We start from the raw sequence: 21,284 nt of genomic DNA, 5'->3' as shown, positions 1-21,284 counted from the left end.
AACGGAGTAGACCATTTATAATCTTATTAAATAATTTACCAAGATTTGAGCTTTAAGAAATTGCTCTATAATTTCCTGGATCAAAGCTGTCTCTCTTTTTATGTAGGATACCAAAAAGGATTCATTCCAAATTTGAGGGGAACTTCCCAGTCTTAAAAATCATATTGAACAATTTATGCAGTGGTTGGATTAAAACTGGTACTGCTCTTTTAACCATTTCATTAGATATAAGATCCGCAGATGCACTTTTACCATTTTAAGTGAGTGAATTGCTTTAAGGATTTCATCAGGAGTGATTTCCTCATTGTGATTCACATCAATGATAATTTTTTCTTTCATAAAAACAAATCTTTAAGGATATTTTCTTGGAAATTGTTCACTTCCCTGTCTGATTTTTTCAGGTATAATTAAAATTGAATAAAGTCATCCTGTGGCAGATTCTCAGCAAACTGATTTCTTTTACATGAATCTTTATCAAGCTTATTTATGAGGTCCCAAAATTTTTTTGTGATTTTTCTCAGTGCAATCATTAATTTTTTTGTAAATATGATTTCCAAAGTTTTTTCCCTCAATTTTACACCTGGATCTAAATGAATAGATCTTTTTTTCTATATTCTACATTTTGAGGAAATTGTTAACTAGTTTTTCTTAATTTCTGACTGAGAACCAAGGTTTTCTTTTGGTTCTTTTTTTTATCACAGATTGGAATTTTTTTTAACAAGTTTTGCCGGCTTTTTTGGCATTTTCAATTAGGATGGAATTAAATTCATTGACTGCGCTGTCAACATCTATAAAATCTTGAGTTAAAAAACCTTATAATTTTATTTTACTTTCTGTACTGTTAATATTTTTTTGTATTTTTCAAGTGCATCTGCAGACCAAATAATTTTTCTCTGTGTATAAATTACAACATATAGCTCAGTGATTAGAAAGTGAATTAAAGTTTTGGACTTTAAAATGTCATATAATATTCCACAAGTCTTGTGAGGTTAACATGTAGTCAACTACACCACAACCATTATAAGTGATACATGTAAAGTAACCTTGAAGATCCCCAATGGTTCTTCCATTCAATATTCTAAGGCCTGATTCTCTGCATAAATTTGTAGGTATTTTCCACTGTTATTAGTGAGTTTGTGATGCAGCTTATTTTTGGGCATAATTTGATCTTTAATATATAATTTATCAAAGTCAGTTTTAGAGGATGAATCGAAAGAAACATAATCTCGTTGAGTATTAGTATATGTGTTAAAATCGCCTTGCACCATTACTGTATTTAGTGACATCTGAAAGAAGCTGTTCATATTTTTTTCTATTCCATATCTATATATATTTATATATATATATATATATATATATATATATATATATATATATATATATATATATATCAAAATAACATACAAAAGAAGGAAAGGAAAATTAACTATGCAAGAATACATATTGTTCTTGTATATATCTTGACATTATAGCTATTTACAATGTAAATAGCATGTAAATGACAGTAGCTCAAAATCAAGAATCCAAACAACATATTTCCAAAATTATTAACTTATATGGAACTTAGGCATTACAACCTAAATAATAAACCATATTCAGATGGATATTTTTATCTCATTGGCATTTCAAAACTTGATGATATTATCTACAGTCTTGTAGATCAAGTACTGACACTACTATACAATTCATGTTACATGTACATGTATAAAGTGTTAAATTATCATTTTAATGGGTACATTATTTCTATTGTACACGGCATGTTAAGATCTTACAAGCCGGGAAGCATGGGGTTCCATTCAATCGGGTTTTCTTCTTCAACAAATCAATGCTCATTTATAAAGCCTGAACTAGCCGACAGAAAAGGTCTAAATTAGAGTAAACAAAGTATGAAAGTATGAGACGTAAAGAAAGCCAAAAAGTCTTCAAACTAGTATAAAATAGTGTTTGCTCTATAGAGATCATGATTTAGAAATGAATCCTTAAATTGAGTGACAAGAATACTACATAAATTCAAGATATTAAAAATACGCTATAATGAATGGATAATTAGATTGAGTGGAATAACTTTTTTAACAGCTACAAGATTACATTTGATATATACTTGAAAAATAAAGATAAAGAAAGTTACAAGAAGAAAAGCGTTTCTTCTACTGTTGATCAGCAGCGGTAAATTTCATATACAATGCATAAATTGCATAACGTCAACCTGGGTGCAAGGTATTCAGTTAAAAGCATATGAGTCACTGTTTATTGCTGATATCTGTCCTGTGTCATGTGACAGTTTGAAAATTTTCGCCCAAAATGTTGCTATTTCTGCATAGCATGTACTTTTTTTTTATTCTTCTTGTTGGAAGTTTATACGGTCCGTTGGCTTTCGATGGATTCAATTACTTAAGTTAAGTTTTTTTTCTATACCCGGTGCTATGATTACACGTGGTTTAATGTTGTCTGTGTTGCAAGTTCCAATGTCAGCCATTTTGTTAAAGTTTTCTTTTTTTAATACGATGTCGTATTGTTGGTTCCAGATCTCAGGTTTTCATTTACTATCAAAGAGTTCAAGTTGTATTGAAGATTAACTAAAGCATATATAATCTAGAAAAATGACAGAAAATCATATAATTTGTTTTAAATTAAATGATAACATGATAACAAGAGAATATTTTAATACGTTTTAATGCACGTGTTTCATCACCTAGCGATTTATGCTGAACTGTTTTAGTTTTGGGTTTCTTATTAATTTCATTTGGTATTCTATGCTTTACACACAAACGGTCCACTGGAATACTAAACGTTTTCCTCAAACTGAAATTCATCAAACCAGCACAATTGTTTTGTCAATCATAAAGTTGAATATGATAGAATAAAGCTCTTAAGTCGGGCAAATTTCATAATTGCCACGTCCTACTTTCCAACATTCCAAAATCATATCCCCAATTCTCTTAAAACGATATAAAAATATACTGTACATATCAAAAATAAATGCATTGTAAAGAAAAATTTATTGAGTTTCATTTCATAAAATTCCCGCTAGAACCTTCAGATTTTGATTTTGTATGAAATTGGCAGTTTGCAAAAGTTATCGTTCTTGATTCCTTACAAATCCATACCAGAATGGAGGAATGTCTATCATTACTTGAAAATATAGCATATGTAGACCGAAAAAGCATCATTTGTTTGGTGTTTTTCTAAGCCATATATCACCTCTCTGAATTTTACATGGACCATCTCTTTAAACGTCGTGATTTACTATTTTTATGTACTTCAAATTTTGAAGAAGTTATATATGAGAGGAAGTTCATAGATAAAACAATGTCGGGTACACCAAAAGGACTATAGACAAAGACCAAATCGTATAATACTAAAGAACTAGAAAACGAACAGCATTAGCCCCGATTTAAACCAGATGTGAACAAGGTGCTTGGGAAGAGTGAGCAGGTCCTGCCACTTGAAAGATATCTTCCATGTTGCTTCTATAATGTCATGTCCGAAGAATATCTATAGAAGATGGTGTTCATTGGTCATATTGGAAGTGTACACTCTAAATCGGTCAATCAGGTCATGGAGTTCCGACCATAATTTAGGCCAGGATCTTTTGCATAAGCTATAAGTTCTATCTCGAAAATGAGTGTAATGCTTTCAATTTTTAGAAATTAACGTATGACTCCATAACTAGGAGCAATTGGAATATTAAGAAATGATAGTCGACGATGGAAAAATCTATTTTTAAAGGTAAAAATAGGAGGCAGACTTCCTTGTGTTTGAAATGTCCTTAATTTTTATAAATTATTTTGGGTAGATGAAATATAGCGGGAAAGAGAATCAAAGGTTTGTAAAAACGTGCATTACTTTTGTTAAAGTAAGTTTTGGATGAAGCCTGTCTCTAATGCCGGCAAGTGTAGTTGTACAAGGCTGTCTCTAATGCCAGCAAGCAGAGGTGTACAAGGCTGTCTCTAATGCCGGCAAGCATAGGTGTACAAATTATATTTTCTAAATTTTGCACGGGTTAAAGAGAAAAAAACTGATTTGCGTCAGTTAATTAAAAAATGTAAACTGGAATAATACAGGTTGATTAGCAACAAAGATTAGAACCATATCCTATTATTTGATTTATCGTGGATTACATTCCAAATATCAATAATCGAGTAGTAATCAAAACGCTGTTTTGTTTGGGATTATTTGAGTTGCGGAGTGCTGACTAATCGACGTAAATCGTGACGTCCTAGTACCAAGCCAAGTTATACAAAATAACTTGTTTTACTTCAAGGAACGAACCAGAAGGCTTAAAAGAATCATATTGAATTATATTAAGTAATCATATTTAGCATATAAATATCAAGACCAAGATTTTAATGATATCACAGAATCATAATTTATTGTATAAAAACGAACAAGACAACAAAACAACTATCTAAACACAGCATGAAAGTACAAAATGACATTAATAAATGACATTAATATTATTATGTAAGCTATAGCTTTATATTGCACTTGACATTTGGTTATCAAAGAGTAAAGCACCTTCTAATTTAAGAAAATATATTTAACATTTCAAGGGCACGCCTTAACTCATGATCCAAGTAGTGAATCCTTTTAGATTTAAGTTTGATATAGAGGTCAGTTGACATGCTTTACTTTCCTCAATATGTTTTTTTTTTATTCTGAAGTTTCCTTACATCTTTGACGTTTCGTTTTCTATAGAAGGGTTAGCATGTCCATTAGCATGGCCATTTGTATGGCCGTTCGTATTTTTAACAACCGCTGAGAGTTCGGGTGTTTCATGTCGTCCTTTGTCTTCTATTGCTGAATCTTTTGTAAATCCTTCATTCTCAAATGCCATCATTGTATACCCTACAATTTTACAGTGTTTATACATTTTGATATTGTTTGACATGAACACATAAGGTTCTTAACATCTCACATATGTAAGGTTCAACACATTGTACTATGATCACATTGAACGTTGGTAATAAAATAAGATATATCTGATATTAGAATTTCGGCAAATACTACATACATTGATGGTTATAGGTCATATTTTATTTCAAACGTTCCAACAATTGTAAAATACTTAATTAGTATAACATTTACACCTGCTATCATGTCTAAAATTATTATACTTTAGTTTTGGTCTAATCTTTAAATGTAATATCAGGTTGTGTTTATTGTAGTTGACGACGTTTTTGTAGGAAAATTGTAAGGTGGAAGCCCTTATAAATGTTTGATGTAGTCTGATTTTCTCTTTGTTCTGATAACATGACCAACAGCGATCAAGATACAAAAAAAAAAAATATTTCAATTTTCGGTTTGCTGTACACGTGTTTCAAGGAGTAAGCTCCCATCGGCAGCTTCAGAAGTAAATATATAAGAAGATCATAATCCAGACATACATTGTTTGCATAAAGTATACAATTATACAATTTTTTTCTGTCAAAATGCTATGACTGTGCGTTTAATTGTTGCAGATACACATTAGAATCACCTGAAGGGACAATTTTGCTCGATATTGCTATTTTCTTCTTTTTACTATTCCTGTTGATTATTGCCTAAACTTTGCCTATCAGTTCGGTAATTGTGTTATGACCTTTTATTCATAAACACTACAGTACATTTTAAAATGGAAACTGTTAGCAATGTTTATATACCTGATATCTCTTGATTTGATAACATATCAACTTTGGACCTCCAAATAGATTTGAATCAAAGGGCACAATGGAAATATATAAAGACGATTCTGTGACAGTTTCATTGTGGAGTAGCGGATAAGAAGTGGGCACCCCTCTGCACAACGGCAATATTAGTATCAACTGTTATTATATACCCACCCCCACTTTGACCACTCAAGGAGGGAGTATAATGAAAGGTATTTACCTTGAGTAACCACCATAGGTTTACTCTCCAGGTATTGAATGAGTTTTTCTATATGACCATGTCCATATGCCTCTACGGGATAAGCTGGTTCGTTGTGCTTAGGTATATCTAAACCTAAAGTTAATAGGAAATATCCACATAAAATCGTTGGTTAAGAGTACAAGGACCTGCACAAAATAACATTGTGCAATTTATTTTGTCTGTACACTCAAATATTTTTTGGGCGTAATATAATATTTTGTGATTAAAATGACTTTAATGGTCGCATAAAATAAATAAAATAAACGCTAAATAAAGCAATTCATATTTTCGCGCATTTTTTAAGTTCTTATCATATAATTTTTTATTATTTTTTTATTATTTTAAAGGTCATTAAAATACAGACGCATGAGTGGCCTTGAACAGAAAAAAATCATCCCGCTGATGTCGTTGTCTCTTTGATATGTTCACCATATCCAGTCTCATTATATATTGTATTGTAAAGTTTGTGGAAGAAAAAGACAGCAAATTACATTCTTGGAAAATATCATCATCCCCGGAAACTCAAGTGTGCCTCTATCGCTTTCTTGTAAGAGAAGCCGACACACAGCGTGAAGTAAAGAGACACATTACGAAGATAAAAACAGGCAAATTATTAAACACATGTCTACCTACCTTTCTCTTCAATTTCTTGTGGTACTCGGAGGACTTTTAAAAGTTTTAGTATACCAAACAGCAGAATGGAAAAAACTGCTGACCAAGCAATGATAACCGCTAAGCCGCCTAACTGCCATCCTAATTTCTGGAAAGTTCAGAATTTCAGTAGTTAACCGAAGATATAAAACGTCTGAAATTCATTTGGTCAAGAGAGGATTTCATTCACATTGGTGACATCCCTTGTTTAAGTTGCAATTACAGATTTTTTTATAATGTTTGAAGCATTGCGTTTGTGGGTATATAGTATAATGGGCGTGTTCACTGAGAAACCATCAATCAGTATATCAATCTGTTATGGTTTGTATTTTTTAATAAAAAAATCTTATCCCCATCCGTTGCTGATAGATTACAGCAAGATTGGAGGAAGGTAATACAGTGTAATACCAGTACAAATGTACACCCCATATTCACTCATTATAAAACCATATATTCACATACCACATTTATGTACGTAACTACATTAACAATTCTAAAAAAGCAGAGGACGCTTACCTGACCGGTGCACCTGGTCAATGCTCCCAGTTTTTAGTGGAGACCGAGTTGCTCATTTACTTTTGTTACTTTGTATATATTATTTTCGTTACTTTATGTTCTTTGTTGTGTTTGGTTTTTTTCCATGTCTGGTATTTGTCCCTCAGCTGGATTATATTTGTTTGATTTCCACTAGAACCGTGGTTCCCTTGATTACTCTTAAAACCAACTATTTTATATATACTGTGTACTCAACCCAACTTCTGTTTACTTACCAAGCCAGATTTTCTGTCCCATTTTGCAAATATTCCCTCATTCTTGTCCAAGAAAGCAATCATTATAACTCCAGTAATTCCGCCGCCAAAATGTACTGAAAAAATCGCACAAACTTAATACACTGGTATGCAATTGCACTTTATCGGAGGACAATGCAATTGGTCACAAGGAAATAAATATGAACGCATTCGGATATCATGTTACAAAAATCTGAAGATGAAGAAAATCAAGAATGATTAATTGTATAAACGAACACTACATATGACCAAAAACTTTACCTGCTACTGCGTCTAACGGATCGTCAATTCTAAGCACCTTCATCAACTGGGACCATATAGTGTAAGATAAGGCAGACAGTGCTCCTAAAATTGCCGCTCCCCACGGATGCATCGCATTACACCCAGCACAAGCAGCTACCTGAAACAAACAGTATTACAGTATGTACGTCATTTTTCAAACTTAGTAACAATAATAGTAGGGTAGCTAAAATTAAAGCTTAACCAAAATAGTTTTGTGATATAAACACAAAATTTCGCAGGATAGATCTTCTTAAAATATGTTATTTGTGTGTCAACATAATTTTCTTTTTTTTCCAAAATGTTAACTATAAAATCAAAATGTCCACTACATGGTATTAATCCGCATTTCGTTCTAAAATGTATGTCTGCTGCATTGTTCTCGTTGGGTTATTCTACGATGTTTTGTCTGAATTATCGAAAATGCCTGCATCAAGTCGGGACAATTACGGTTGATTTCAACTTACCGGTTTTATCTTTACCATTTATTTAAGCATTAAAGGATTAAAAGTACTGGAGGGATATTGCCACAGATGAAAGGAAAGTTGACAATTCTGAATAAAAATCATCATGTTTGCCGTAAAGTTTGGTCAACAGTTTTCCACTACCATCGATCTCTAAGTGTAGGTCAAGAAATGAGGCTGACTTCACAGTGTCTGTAGTATCCTTTATCTCAAGTTCTTTGGGGTACACGCGATCTATCAAATCCCCGAAACTTCGATTGTTAAAAGATAATATGTCATCTATATAGCGTGAACTGAGATTAAAGGATCTAGCTAAATGATATTTTTCTTTCAGGTCAGATCATCTATAAAGTCAGACTCATAAGAGTGAAGGAATAGGTCAGCAAGTAGAGGAGCACAATTTGTTCCTATTGGAATGCCGACCGTTTGTTGAAAAACTTGTCCACCACACTGGACAAATAAGACTTTTCGTATTTTTCAGGACCACATTGAATAAAAACCACTACGGGAGTAACAATTGTTATGGTAGGACTGGAGACCCTATTTGACAGCTGTGAGTATAGAATTTAAAAGTTTTGAAAGAGGTTAGGTGGTAGATTCAGCTATGTAACGTTGTTTGTATGGATTCTTTTGGAGTTAGGAATCCAGTACATAGACGGTAAATCACAATCATCGTCTTTGGTAGAGAGACCAAAAGAGGATAGCACAGATTTATGGTTTTCCACTACCTCTTCTTTGAAGAGTGTAGTGGCAGTATATGTCTTATCACTGCTTTTGTTTTCTATGCCTACCTACGTGAACAATATAACGAGAATGGATATGGAGAATATGTCAAAGAGACAACAACCCCACAAGGATGAAAAACGTCAGCTGTATACATACATAACAGCATACAGAGAGAGTTGTAGCATGTCAAGTGTACTAAACTTGCTTAATACGAATAGAAAAATTTGATGTTACCAAAACTTCAAAATAGTATTGAATAATGCATTTTATACCAATAGGTAAGGTTTAAGAGTAAAACAAAATTGCAGATAAATTATCTTGGCTCCCTGGCTACTCAAATAAATGGTTATAGTTTATTACCATCCCAGTCAATGCGCCGTTGATTGTCACCAATAAACTCCAAGTGTTTCCGAAAATATGAAGTCTATTTATAATCAACGAGAAGGATGCTGCAAACGATCCTGAAATAATGGTATTGACAACAGAAAGGGCGACAGCGGCTCCGTCCCCTTCAGAAGTTATGGTTAGCTGGGATCCACCATTAAATGCCATAAATCCGAAGACAAGTATGAAACCTCCAAGAGCAGCGATCTGAAAAATATAAAACAATCACGCACCCTTACTTCGGTTTTCACTGAAGTTTAATTTTGATGGATGTGATAATACTACACAGTATTTCTATTATTATTTACTTGGCGTTTCTACAATTTTCGCCATTATCTCGTAACGTTTACCTCTTAATAGTGCTCTACAAGTTCTCCTGAATTTCAATTTATGATATCATATAAACCCCGTTATAATGTCAAAAGTAAAAAATAATCTCGAACAGACTATTGATAAATAAATGTCAATTCAGCTTCAGCATAAACGAAAGACATTGAGGCTCGTAAAAAATGATACTTTCTTTTATCAATTTCAGACAAAGTCGTTCATCAATTTCTTTAAAAAAATACGATATCAAAGAATTTAATGTAATGCCTATTTTGATTTAATTGACCGTCTTTGTTTGTTTGTTTTTGTTTTGTTTTTGCTTTTTTGCTTTTTTTTTTCATGAAGTATGCAAATGGCAATACGTAATTCGTCCTATATATCATATTATGAAAGTAGACCATTATGATTTAAATCTAGCCCAAACTGTCCTCATGGTAAAACAGGCAGAAAAGCCTGGTATAAGATTAAAAAATACATGTCATTAGACAACCCTTGCAATTTGCTAGAAAAACTATTTGACACCTAGTAACGCTGATCATTTTATTATATGGAAGCGAGGTTTGGGGAACTAATGGAAAATGCTCCAATGATACAGATCCTCATGAATATTAACATTTATAAGTCTATAAATTAACTTTTAGGTGTCCATAGTTAAGAAACAAATATTGCTAACTTGGCCGAACCTTATAGAAAGCTCCTACAGATACAACTGAACATTTGTACATTTCTTAGGTAAACTTGAATAAAGTCGTCTTAAACTAAACCTAAATAATCTCCCATTCTATATTGATATAATAAATCAAAGAATTGAAGATTAATTTAAACAGAATGTGATCATCTCATTAAATGAAAGTACAAAACTTTCATTTTTCATAAAGTTTATATTCATTCAACACGGCCTGCATATATTGATATTTGTAAATCCCAAAAGGATCGATCAACCATATGTCAATTAAGTGTAAATGCACACAAATTTGCAATAGAAAAGGGACGGTACCGTAACGTTGAAAGAAACGAACGTTTATGTAAATCTTGCCACGGTGGGGATATTGAGGATGAATTTCGTTACTTCTTGGTGTGCACACAATACACATAAACATGCACTATTCACCCCCCACTATCACCACACTCTACTATAAAGTATATATCCAATATTTTAAATTCAATCAATATACTAAAGCTACAAATCAAATTTTTGAACGAATGTTTTTGCATCAGGAAAAACTCATACAACATATACATGTAGCACACCTGTCACACTACCACCATTACCTTTATATGTAACTTAATATATGTTTCTGTGATTGTATTGTATTGTTTATTTCCATGCCATAACCATTTACTGTAAATGTGTTTGTGCAAATAAATATTATCTGTTGTCTATTGTCTGTTCTATACAATTTATCTTGCTTGACAGAGGTACATAGCTGTGCAATATGAAATGAATAAATGTATGCTATTTAACTGAACTGTACTCGTCCACTGACATCTGATCTATACAAAATGTGTATATATGTAAAACTCACAGGCACAGAATGACCTCTGATTGAACCAATGACTTTTGAACCCTTCTTGAATCTTCCAAGTCGGGGACCAAGAAAAACTGCTCCGAAGAATGCGCACACCCCACCAAGAACATGGACGATTCCACTTCCAGCAAAGTCCTGAAATTATAGCTGTGAATGCAATTACAAGATAACAAAATCTAAAAACAAACTTACATGTAACATATCTCATACATCAACATATTTCTTGATTTGTGAGGGTGGCTCATGATACCGCTAATAGAAATTGGAAATGGTTTTAAGTGAAAAAGATGTGAATGATCACAATTTGTATTTTCAAGTAAGGCTTAATTGTATGATCTTCAAAGGTCACTGGCATACCTGATAGGTAACAACTCCAATATCACCGCCATAATCCGCACCATTGGCTAGCCAACCATTGCCCCAACCCCAGTGTGTCACAACAGGAAAGATAAATGCTATTAAGATATAACAGAAAAAAAAACAAATGCTATAAAGATATACATGTAACAGGAAAGATAAATGTTATAAAGATAAATGCATTAAACATATAATAAATCTAAGTGAAAATTAACTTAATTAAATCCCAATATCAATAGACACGCATTGTTTGTTCCTTGTAACATAACCAAGAGGTTGTATTTTAAAACGAATGGAAGTACAATTTGCCACGACTCGATCACGTGAACCTGAATAATACTTTCTTTTTTATTGGCGTTTCAATGATACTATATAATGTTCTTTTCCTATGGACGGGACGAGAAAGAAAAGTCACGATTTTAAAACGTGGTAGAGATTTGATCTCATTAAAATTAGAATTAAGTGCGCTGTTTCATATTTCTTACAAGATTGTATTTTCTGCATGACATATTTTATTGAAATTTGGAAATAAATATTTTAGGAATTGATTATTGGATTCCTTGTAGTATCTTACAAAACCCAGAATACGTTGTCGTTTCTGATTTTGTAACTAGGCAATACTCAAGTTTATTTTCCGTAATCTAGTGATGACTTAAAGTAATATGAACTAGTATTAATTGTGTTGGACACCAACACAGATGTTTCCCCGAACATTCACATAGTCACAGGAGCTCCCCAAATCAGTATCTACGGCTAAAATATATATTTAAGGGTCTGAAAAATTCCCAACGATGTTAGAACTGTCAAATTTGCGAGGCAAATTTTTGGTCGTTCCCTCCGCGGGACTCGAGCTCGTACCGCTGTGACATCTATGGCAACACCGCCTGCACTAAGTCCAGCGCCCTAGACCACTCGGCCAGCTAGGCTATATAAAAATATAGCTTTCACTGGCCGGGTCATTTCTCCTCGTAGGATAAATCTAGGGCTGTAACTTAGTACACGACGTATGGTAGTACGCGACAGTTCATCTAGGTGTTATTATGTAGGATAGAGGATCAAATTAAAGATGCATGTCACAACAAATCAATATTATACAACGTCTCAGAATGTGACGACTCTATTCGCTACACTGCACCATCGGATCAAATTGATACAGGGAAGATAACGTGAACTTATATAAGGGTCTGAAAAATTCCCAACGACGTTAGAACTGTCAAATTGGCGAAGCAAATTTTTGGTCGTTCCCTCCGAATATATATATATAGTATCAATATGATCCGATGGAGCAGTGTAGCGAATATAGTCGTCACATTCTGAGACGTTGTATGATATTGATCTGTGACATGCATCATTATTTTTAGATTTCTATATATTTTTATTTTTATATAGCCTAGCTGGCCGAGTGGTCTAGGGCGCTGGACTTAGTGAATGCGGTGTTGCCATAGATGTCACAAGGGTACGAGTTCGAGTCCCGCGGAGGGAACGACCAAAAATTTGCTTCGCAAATTTGACAATTCTAACATCGTTGGGAATTTTTCAGACCTATATATATATACTTTCGACTGGCGGTCATATTGGAATGGCGGCCTTTTTAAAAAAAATAATTAAACCAACCGGAAGTCTTTATGGTGTCCTATTTTAAACCAAGTATCTGCGATTTTTTACAATTTATGATTTTCTTTTCGTCTTTAAACGACGGCCATTTTGAAATGGCAGCCATGTTAGAAAATTTAATATGTGCTTTCACATTTTCAAATGTGATCTATTTTTTAAAAACTATAAAACTCCATTCTGTCCAGTCGTTTCGGTTAGTTGCGTAGACAATTCGTTGGCCAGAAACAAGACTTGTAAGTTTCAAAATAAAAACAGTATTTCCCCCTTTGGGGAACGTAAATAAAACATACCGTATAGCGGGCAATTTTTGTCAAATTTGGCGAGCTTTTATTTTGACGACCCCCCCCCCCCCCCCGAAAGTTACCCGCTATAAGGTAAGTCCCGATTCTTAACCAAATACAAAGCCATACACGTGTATATATAATATATATTAACAAGTACAGGCAATGAATACTGGTTTTAAACTGAACAATGAGATCAATATACAGTATGTGCTTTCCGTTTTATGTAGAAAAGCAGTATCTATATTTCACAAATTCGAAAAATAGTGGAGGCTGTTTGATGGAGTCGGTACATTTGCCGAACACGGATAATATATTAGTCTTAAGTCCAAACATAAGATTTTTGGACAATATATTTACATTCGGTATACGTCCAAATATAAGAGGATATTAATTTCATACAAATGTTTGTCATTTTATAAATGTCTATATTTGATAAACAAACCTGTTATAAAGAAACTATAGGCGAAGTATGCAATAAATTCACATCTTTCTGCCACGGCACCCGAAACAATAGTGGCGGCTGTTGCAGCAAACGTGTATTGGAAGAAAAAACTGGCATAGTAGTTATCTGGCATATTAGACGAGGCAAAGTGTGTGGCGCCTATAAATTTCTGAGCTTTCCCTCCATCACCGTAGGCAAAGGCGAAACCAAATAGCCAATATGCTATTCCAGCAACAACTGAAAATCATACAGGTACATGTGGAATCAAGTAGTAGATTCTGTTGTCACTTCAGCACACCGAAGTTTGCAATATCTAAATGGTTGATATTTGCGTATTTTCATAAAAGGGTCATAGCATGTATATTAATGGATGAGTGAACTTTTTTTCAACTAATAAGATAAATATACTTCTTTTCCAGAATTTCCAATATTAAGTTGGCAGTTATTTTATTTTATTTTTTTCATTTTAAGTTGAAGCTATTCTACGTGAAATTTCGAAAATATAAACAATAGAATTGTATTCACAAACTGCTTACATGAATCCATCACATTTTTAATCAGAATGTTCGTAACGTTCTTGCTCCGTACAGCACCTGCTTCCAGAAATGCAAAGCCACACTGCATGACTACAAATAAAAACAATAGCATCTTAATTGTAAAAATGGAAAACAAGATAGGTAGACAGATACCTGCTAACTATCATTACTGAAAGAATTTAGTATGGCTACTCAAATGGCTATCTTCAATTAGTGCACATATAACAATTTTGTTTTACACGTATACAAAAATAAAATGTTTACTACATCGAACTCTCCCCCTTATAGCCCAGGATATTAGGGGGCTCTATGTTTTTACACTGTTCATATCCAGGATATATATGACAGTAAAACAATCTCCCGTTTATTTATACATTGAAACTACCTGCTGCATGTTTAAATTCTATTTTGCATTGTATCGTTTTTGAAAGTATTGTATCACTTTCACCAACCAAGTGCACTTTCAACTGTTCAAAATTTTTAAATACTCATGATGTTCATATGTGATGTTCCTTATATATACATAACGGGACGGATTCGGATCCGGAGATTTTTAAGAGAAGGGGCAGAAAAGGGGGCATTCCAGGCCATATATTCTAATTTTTGTCCACATTTTTCACGAAAAAAGGGGAATCAGCCACTGCATAATGTGTTCTGACAAGAGGGAATCATAATTAATTTTTTAAGTAAGACTTGTGTGATTTTCTAATATGGCTACAACAAGCAATTAAGGGTAGGAGTGACAGTTTGTTACTTATAAAATACATCCTACACTTTTGAGAATTTGATTCAAAGAGGTTATTGAAATTACAAGCTGAAACTTCTGTTGCCATTTCTGCAGTTATTATCATCAGAAACTTTGAGACAAGTACACAAACAAATTACTGCCAGATAAAAAATAAACCACCAAAAATGACTTGTTATGAATTAAAAATCACTTACATAAAACACACATTCCCATGATTACGAGAAAGAATTGGTTTACGTTTTCCTGTAAATGTTTAAATTCCATCTGTAAAATTGTTGTTGAATTCATCCTAAAGGTCCTCAGATTTGTCTTTTCAGTACTTCTCCTTTAATTAAATTATACCGACTGCACCAAAACGTTATTTTGGCTTTTTGTACCAAATAGTAAGTAGACCTAATTTTATTGGTTGTTTATCAATAACACATTTTAAGCCCCAGGAAATTTTTGTCAATGAATGTCTCCGCATAAGTATTTGAAACATCATGCATTTGGAAATAAACATGATTGTGTTGAACACGTGCTCGGTGCATGTTTTTAATATGTTCGTTTTATTCTTTCAGTTGCACACGAATAGTGTGAATGCATTTAAAATTCAAGGTTATTTAAATGTGCCTTCTTTTCACATTAAATGTACGACTTTATTTCATTATTTGATTTTTATTTTTAACTAAAAAATTGAGAAGTGCAAAAAAGTTAACTGTTATACGGTAGAAATATTTCATTCATAAAAAAATGTTCGCCATTCGAAACCGAATAAAGATATTATGTAATAATTATATGTTCACCTAATGTCTACATTTATATCCGTTTTTAACAGAAAGACAAAAAAAAATGTGTTGATAATATTTGTGGAAACCCCAGTTTACACGATTAAACAGTGTAGTCCCAGACCTGGACTGGTAAAAATGGCGGCTAAGTCGTTACAAGAGTACAAACAACTCTGAATAATGTTTTACGGGCATTGCACAATAAAGCCAGCCAATAGCAAGTCTCACTGAAAAGGAAGTTCTAGGATAAAACCACGCATTTTATGTGTATCTTTCAAGTTTTCATCTGATATTTTCATTTTTTTTTTTTGTTTCTTTGTTTATAGTTAAAATCAGATTTGCCTATGAATATTAAAATAAAAATATCCATTGAATGTATGAAAGATTAACATGAAATGTGTGGTATTATATTTTGAAGTCATTCCTACAGAAGTTTTATGGTCGTCATCATGAACTCGTGGATCGTTAGAGTGTATCCGTCTATCACCATGAAAACTGATTTGTTCAACGTGTCATAGTTATCCTTTCCTCTTTCGTCTACCCCGGACTTGACTTTTTATGAACAAATCGGCGGATGTTTCTAGAAAAGTGGAGGACGCTTACCCTACAAGTACACCTGGTCCATGCTCCCAGCTGTTAGTGGAGTCTGAGTTGCAAGTTTATTTCTGTTTCTTTGTACGTGTTATTTCGGTTATTCTATGTTCTTTGTTTTGTGTGTCTGTTTTCCTTCTCTGGTTTTGCCCCTGGATTATATTCTTTTGATTTCCGCTAGAATCTTGGTTCCCTTGATTACTCTTTCTATAATCGTTCTGCACTAAAACTAGTCAATCATTTTTTACTTATACATCACAGACATGATACAACAGGGCGTTTATTGCAGATAAGTTTTGTTGAAAAAGCTTAAATCTATTAAATGAACACGATACATTTTTTACAGTATAAGCCTGTTTGTAAGTGAACAGAAATATCATTAACTTAGGGCAAGGAATGGCATATCTTTATTAGATAAACCCAGTCATTTAATTTGTCGAGTTAAACAATAAACAGTGTTGTACATGTGATATATGTATGTAATGTTCTGATTTTAATGTTAAGGCTGTGCCTACCGTTCAATACACAAAAAACAATTAAGTTTTGAAAAAAATATTATAATAATACTGAAAAAGTGAAATATTTGTTACTTCTATATCATGTCTGATTTTTTAAAAATAAATTTTGGTGTGGAAATTGTAATACGAAATTATCGCTTTAGGTAGAAACAAAAATAAATATATATTTCAAAGTTTTAATACTTTATATTGGCCGTCACGATTTAAACACGCATTCATCAGTCTGTATTACTACGCACCGTTGAACAGATTCTATTCTCCATAACGTGACATTTATTTTAAAACAGATCCGTACCTATTCAAGTTCTATGGGTTATTTGAGCATTTCAAGTTCAAGTTTATTATCTAACTTATAACAGAATATGCACTGCAGTGACTGTTGGTTCAATGCGAATGATTAAGAATAAGTTATAAAGTTCACAGTCTAGATACTATAGTAAAGGTACCCAAACTACCGAAACCCAACGCTGTAGCCAAATATGGATAGGGCAGAGTATAGTAAAGGTACCTAAACTACCGAACTCCAAAGCTGTGGCCAAACATGGATAGGGCAGAGTATAGTAAAGGTACCCAAACTACCGAAACCCAACGCTGTAGCCAAACATGGATAGGGCAGAGTATAGTAAAGGTACCTAAACTACCGAACTCCAACGCTATGGCCAAACATGGATAGGGCAGAGTATAGTAAAGGTACCTAAACTACCGAAACCCAACGCTGTAGCCAAACATGGATAGGGCAGAGTATAGTAAAGGTACCCAAACTACCGAAACCCATCGCTGTAGCCAAACATGGATAGGACAGAGTATAGTAAAGGTACCTAAAGTACCGAACTCCAACGCTGTGGCCAAACATGAATAAAGCAAAGTACAGTGCAGGTACCTAAACTATCGAACTCCAACGCTGTAGCCAAACATGAATAAGGTGAAATACAGTACAGGTACCTAAACTACCGAACCCCTACGCTGCTGCCGAACATGAATAAGGCGAAATACAGTACAGGTACCTAAACTACCGAACTCCTACGCTGCGGCCGGACATGGTTAGTGCAGAGTATAGTAAAAGGTACCTAAATTACCGTTGTGGTCAAACATGGACAGGGCAGACAATAGGCAAAACACTTTGAACATCGATAAAGGAATTATAATCATGTTATAGTTGTGACTTATTACAGGCACTCTGAACAGATATTTCAGGATTAAACCTATATTTCATAGCTCGCTCACCCTGATTACACTTAAATCCATATGATCCAACAAAGACCATTTTTTTATGTATTTAATAAAACTTTCTTTGTAGTGTTGTTTTCTTTGTACTCATACTACAGGCTGTATAGCCGACATGCAAAAACTCAGTATAATTTAAGACTACACCAGGGTTTGTAGAAAGCGTTTAGCTGCCTGAAAAAACGGTATCTCATATGGCAATCATTTTGATTAATGCTGACTTTGTTTTTATTAAATACCTAACGTTGTAAAAATCAAGCAGTATTGATGTATTCTTGATGTTATCCTGAATATTTTATAAAAATAAATTACTTCTTCATTTGTGTGTGTGTGTGTGTGTGTGTGCGTGTGTGTGTCTTTTTTTTAAATTGTATACTTTGGGGGAACATGATTGAGTATGATTTTAATGTTCTTGAAAGGCGATTTAATTGAATTCATGTGCATGTTTTTTTTTTAATATTAAATAGTTCACATTCCCAAGAAATCACTACTTAAAAAAAATAATGTTTATTCAAACAAGCCAAGTTTACGTTACTTGACAAATCATCGTATGACAACAAGAAGGTGTCCACTATCACATGTATACATTAAATGTGAACCTGCTTCGAATCGACCGGGGTAATCCCATATGGTGGAGGTTGTTGTGGTGGATTCTGAGTAGAAATAGTTGGATATGCTGGTTGGGAAGGGGGATAACTCTGACCGTAGTTTGGTGGCTGACATGGATGTCCGAAAGTCCCATCATAATTTTGTTGACCTAGAATTGAAAGAAAACCGCACATCTATTTTAAAAAATATGATGTTGTTTCCACTGTAGCTTTAAAAAAATACGATAATAAGATTTTATTTAACTTGAATTCGTATTTATTTCTATTTATAAAATCAATGTAAGCTTAATATCTATCAAGTGGTAGTTCATCTATTCAATGGTTTTACCTAATTATACACGAACAAACTAAATGAGTTATATTTTTGTTCAGATCTTTAAAGTATTTCAAAATAAAAACAAAATGTAAATACCTTGGGTATTATAACAGAAATGAATTTCAAGATATATAGCAAACGAGAAGAGGCACAGGTTTAATTGAAAAAAAATCTAAAATTGCAAATTCCTCAAATCCTTGATGTATTCCTCAAATTTTAATTTCTGGCAATCTCATTGGTCCAATTTTGAGTTTGAGCGATTTGAGGAAAATCTCAATTTGAGAATTACTATGAAACTGTGCCCAGAACAGTTTTATAACTTAATCCAAGACAAGCGAACAGTACGAAATTATGTCTTGGTCATGTGTTACCCAGAGTAGTAGCTGTTCCTGTGTAAGCAACAGTAGTTGTGGTATTTGGTTGCACCACCCGACCGTGTGACCCGGATGATTTTGTACAGCTCTTTACGATAACGACAATGATTGCAATAGTAATTCCTAATGCAAACAAACAGCCGATCACAATCCCTGCAATGGCACCAGTACTCCTACAAAACGTTCCAAAGTAAGTCAATATCTGCGTATAACATCTAGATAATAAAATTTCAGATTTTTTTTTTTTCGTTAACTGAAAAAATTAAATAGTCTAATGATCGATTGGCCAATACGAGACAAATCGTTTTTGATCCAAAATGATTAATTCAAAAGTGATTTGTAATGCTTAAAAAAAGGATTTCTCTTGCGAGTATTCTTTAATAACATTTTTTATAATTAATTGTACCAGAAGTACATTTTAAACTAATACTTACAATGCATCATATACATAGGCGTAGTAGTAGTAATAGTACGTGTAGGTGTAGTAGTATTTACATGTTTCAGAACCATAAGAACCGCTACAATACCCGCTACAATAGGTGGAATAAACATAGGAACCTAGGGTCTTGTAGCAAGTATCTCCAAGCACAAGTAAAACTGTAAACAAATATATATATACAACGTCTCAGAATGTGACGACTCTATTCTCTACATTGCTCCATCGGATCAAATTGATACAGGGAAGATAACGTTAACTTATAGAAGGGTCTGAAAAATTCCCAACGATGTAAGAACTGTCAAATTTGCGAAGCAAATTTTTGTCGTTCCCTCCGCGGGACTCGAACTGATACCGCTGTGACATCTATGGCAACACCGCCTGCAATAAGTCCAGCGCCCTAGACTACTCGGCCAGCTAGGCTATATAAAAATACAGCTTTCGCTGGCCGGGTGATTCCTCCTCGTAGGATTAATCTAGGGCTGTAACTTAGTACACGATGTATGGTAGTACGGGACAGTTTTTATATAGCCTAGCTGGCCGAGTGATCTAGGGTGCTGGACTTAGTGCAGGCGGTGTTGCCATAGATGTCACAGCGGTATGAGTTCGAGTCCCGCGGAGAGAACGACAAATATTTGCTTCGCAAATTTGACAGTTCTAACAAGTAGTCCGAAAATTAATTGGATGGTGTGAATATCGTGATTATTTTATGTATGTTTTAATGTTGAATGTAGAAATTTAACAGGAATAATTGGGCTTATCCTCATCACGCCTTATAAAGTTTGACTCATTAATAATTGTTCTCTCCCTTTTCCTTTTTTAATGTACGTACGATATCATTATCTTATAGAGTGATTTAGGATAACAATGCATGGATGTATTATTTTAGTTTGTGTTTCAGAAGAAAAAGGCTCGCACAAACATGAAAATGTATTCAAAAGTCGTACAAAAATAGACTATTTTAAAGAAAATAGATAAGAGACTTGCAAGTATCAAAACTGAAACATATTGACCGTAATAATATACTTACCTTTTAATTTAAGAATCAGACATAGATGGAAAAGTGTCATTGCCATTTTCATTTGTATCCAAAATAGGAAAAAAAATCTCAACAAAGGTCACATCAAAATATATGACATGTATGTATAATGAATACTTTACATAGGGGAACCTTTTCACAATTTAATTTTATTTACAAATAATGATCCTGAATTCGGCCAATTTAAGGATTATTATTAAGGTCGTATCTAAGACAAATAAAATCTGGCTAATTTTTGTAACTGTAACTATTAAACTTTTAATTTTCGGAATGTACGTAGATACCTGGTTCGTTTGTTTAACTACCATTGGTGGCTTAGTGATGGCGAATTGTGACATCACAATTTATAGTTCTGACAGTGGTATTTTGCCTCGTGATGAATTTAATTGTGGC

General features: G+C 33.5%; 2 protein-coding genes across 2 annotated transcripts; both read right to left on the bottom strand.

The window, feature by feature from the left end:
• Nucleotides 1-4,350: 4,350 nt before the first annotated feature.
• LOC148609572 (putative ammonium transporter 1) lies at nucleotides 4,351-15,519 on the bottom strand. The gene is made up of 11 exons (XM_088596513.1): nucleotides 15,213-15,519; nucleotides 14,271-14,360; nucleotides 13,735-13,971; nucleotides 11,395-11,492; nucleotides 11,035-11,172; nucleotides 9,158-9,388; nucleotides 7,590-7,728; nucleotides 7,311-7,405; nucleotides 6,523-6,649; nucleotides 5,869-5,982; nucleotides 4,351-4,848 (listed from the first exon to the last, which is right to left on the bottom strand). Exons 1-11 carry the CDS (start codon nucleotides 15,304-15,306, stop codon nucleotides 4,670-4,672), a joined length of 1,542 nt encoding a protein of 513 aa, XP_088452639.1. The 5' UTR covers nucleotides 15,307-15,519; the 3' UTR covers nucleotides 4,351-4,669.
• A 3,186-nt stretch (nucleotides 15,520-18,705) lies between these two features.
• LOC148609571 (uncharacterized) lies at nucleotides 18,706-20,928 on the bottom strand. The gene is made up of 4 exons (XM_088543126.1): nucleotides 20,883-20,928; nucleotides 19,851-20,013; nucleotides 19,414-19,589; nucleotides 18,706-18,875 (listed from the first exon to the last, which is right to left on the bottom strand). Exons 1-4 carry the CDS (start codon nucleotides 20,926-20,928, stop codon nucleotides 18,706-18,708), a joined length of 555 nt encoding a protein of 184 aa, XP_088399252.1.
• Between the last annotated feature and the right edge of the window lie 356 nt (nucleotides 20,929-21,284).

The sequence above is a fragment of the Perna viridis genome, chromosome 8 (genome assembly GCF_037379345.1).
Source record: "Perna viridis isolate PV_CMFRI_1.1 ecotype Kerala chromosome 8, ASM3737934v1, whole genome shotgun sequence".
Taxonomy (NCBI): Eukaryota; Metazoa; Mollusca; class Bivalvia; order Mytilida; family Mytilidae; genus Perna; species Perna viridis.
Note: the sequence above shows the minus strand (reverse complement) of the source record. Positions and strands in the feature narration are given on the sequence as shown.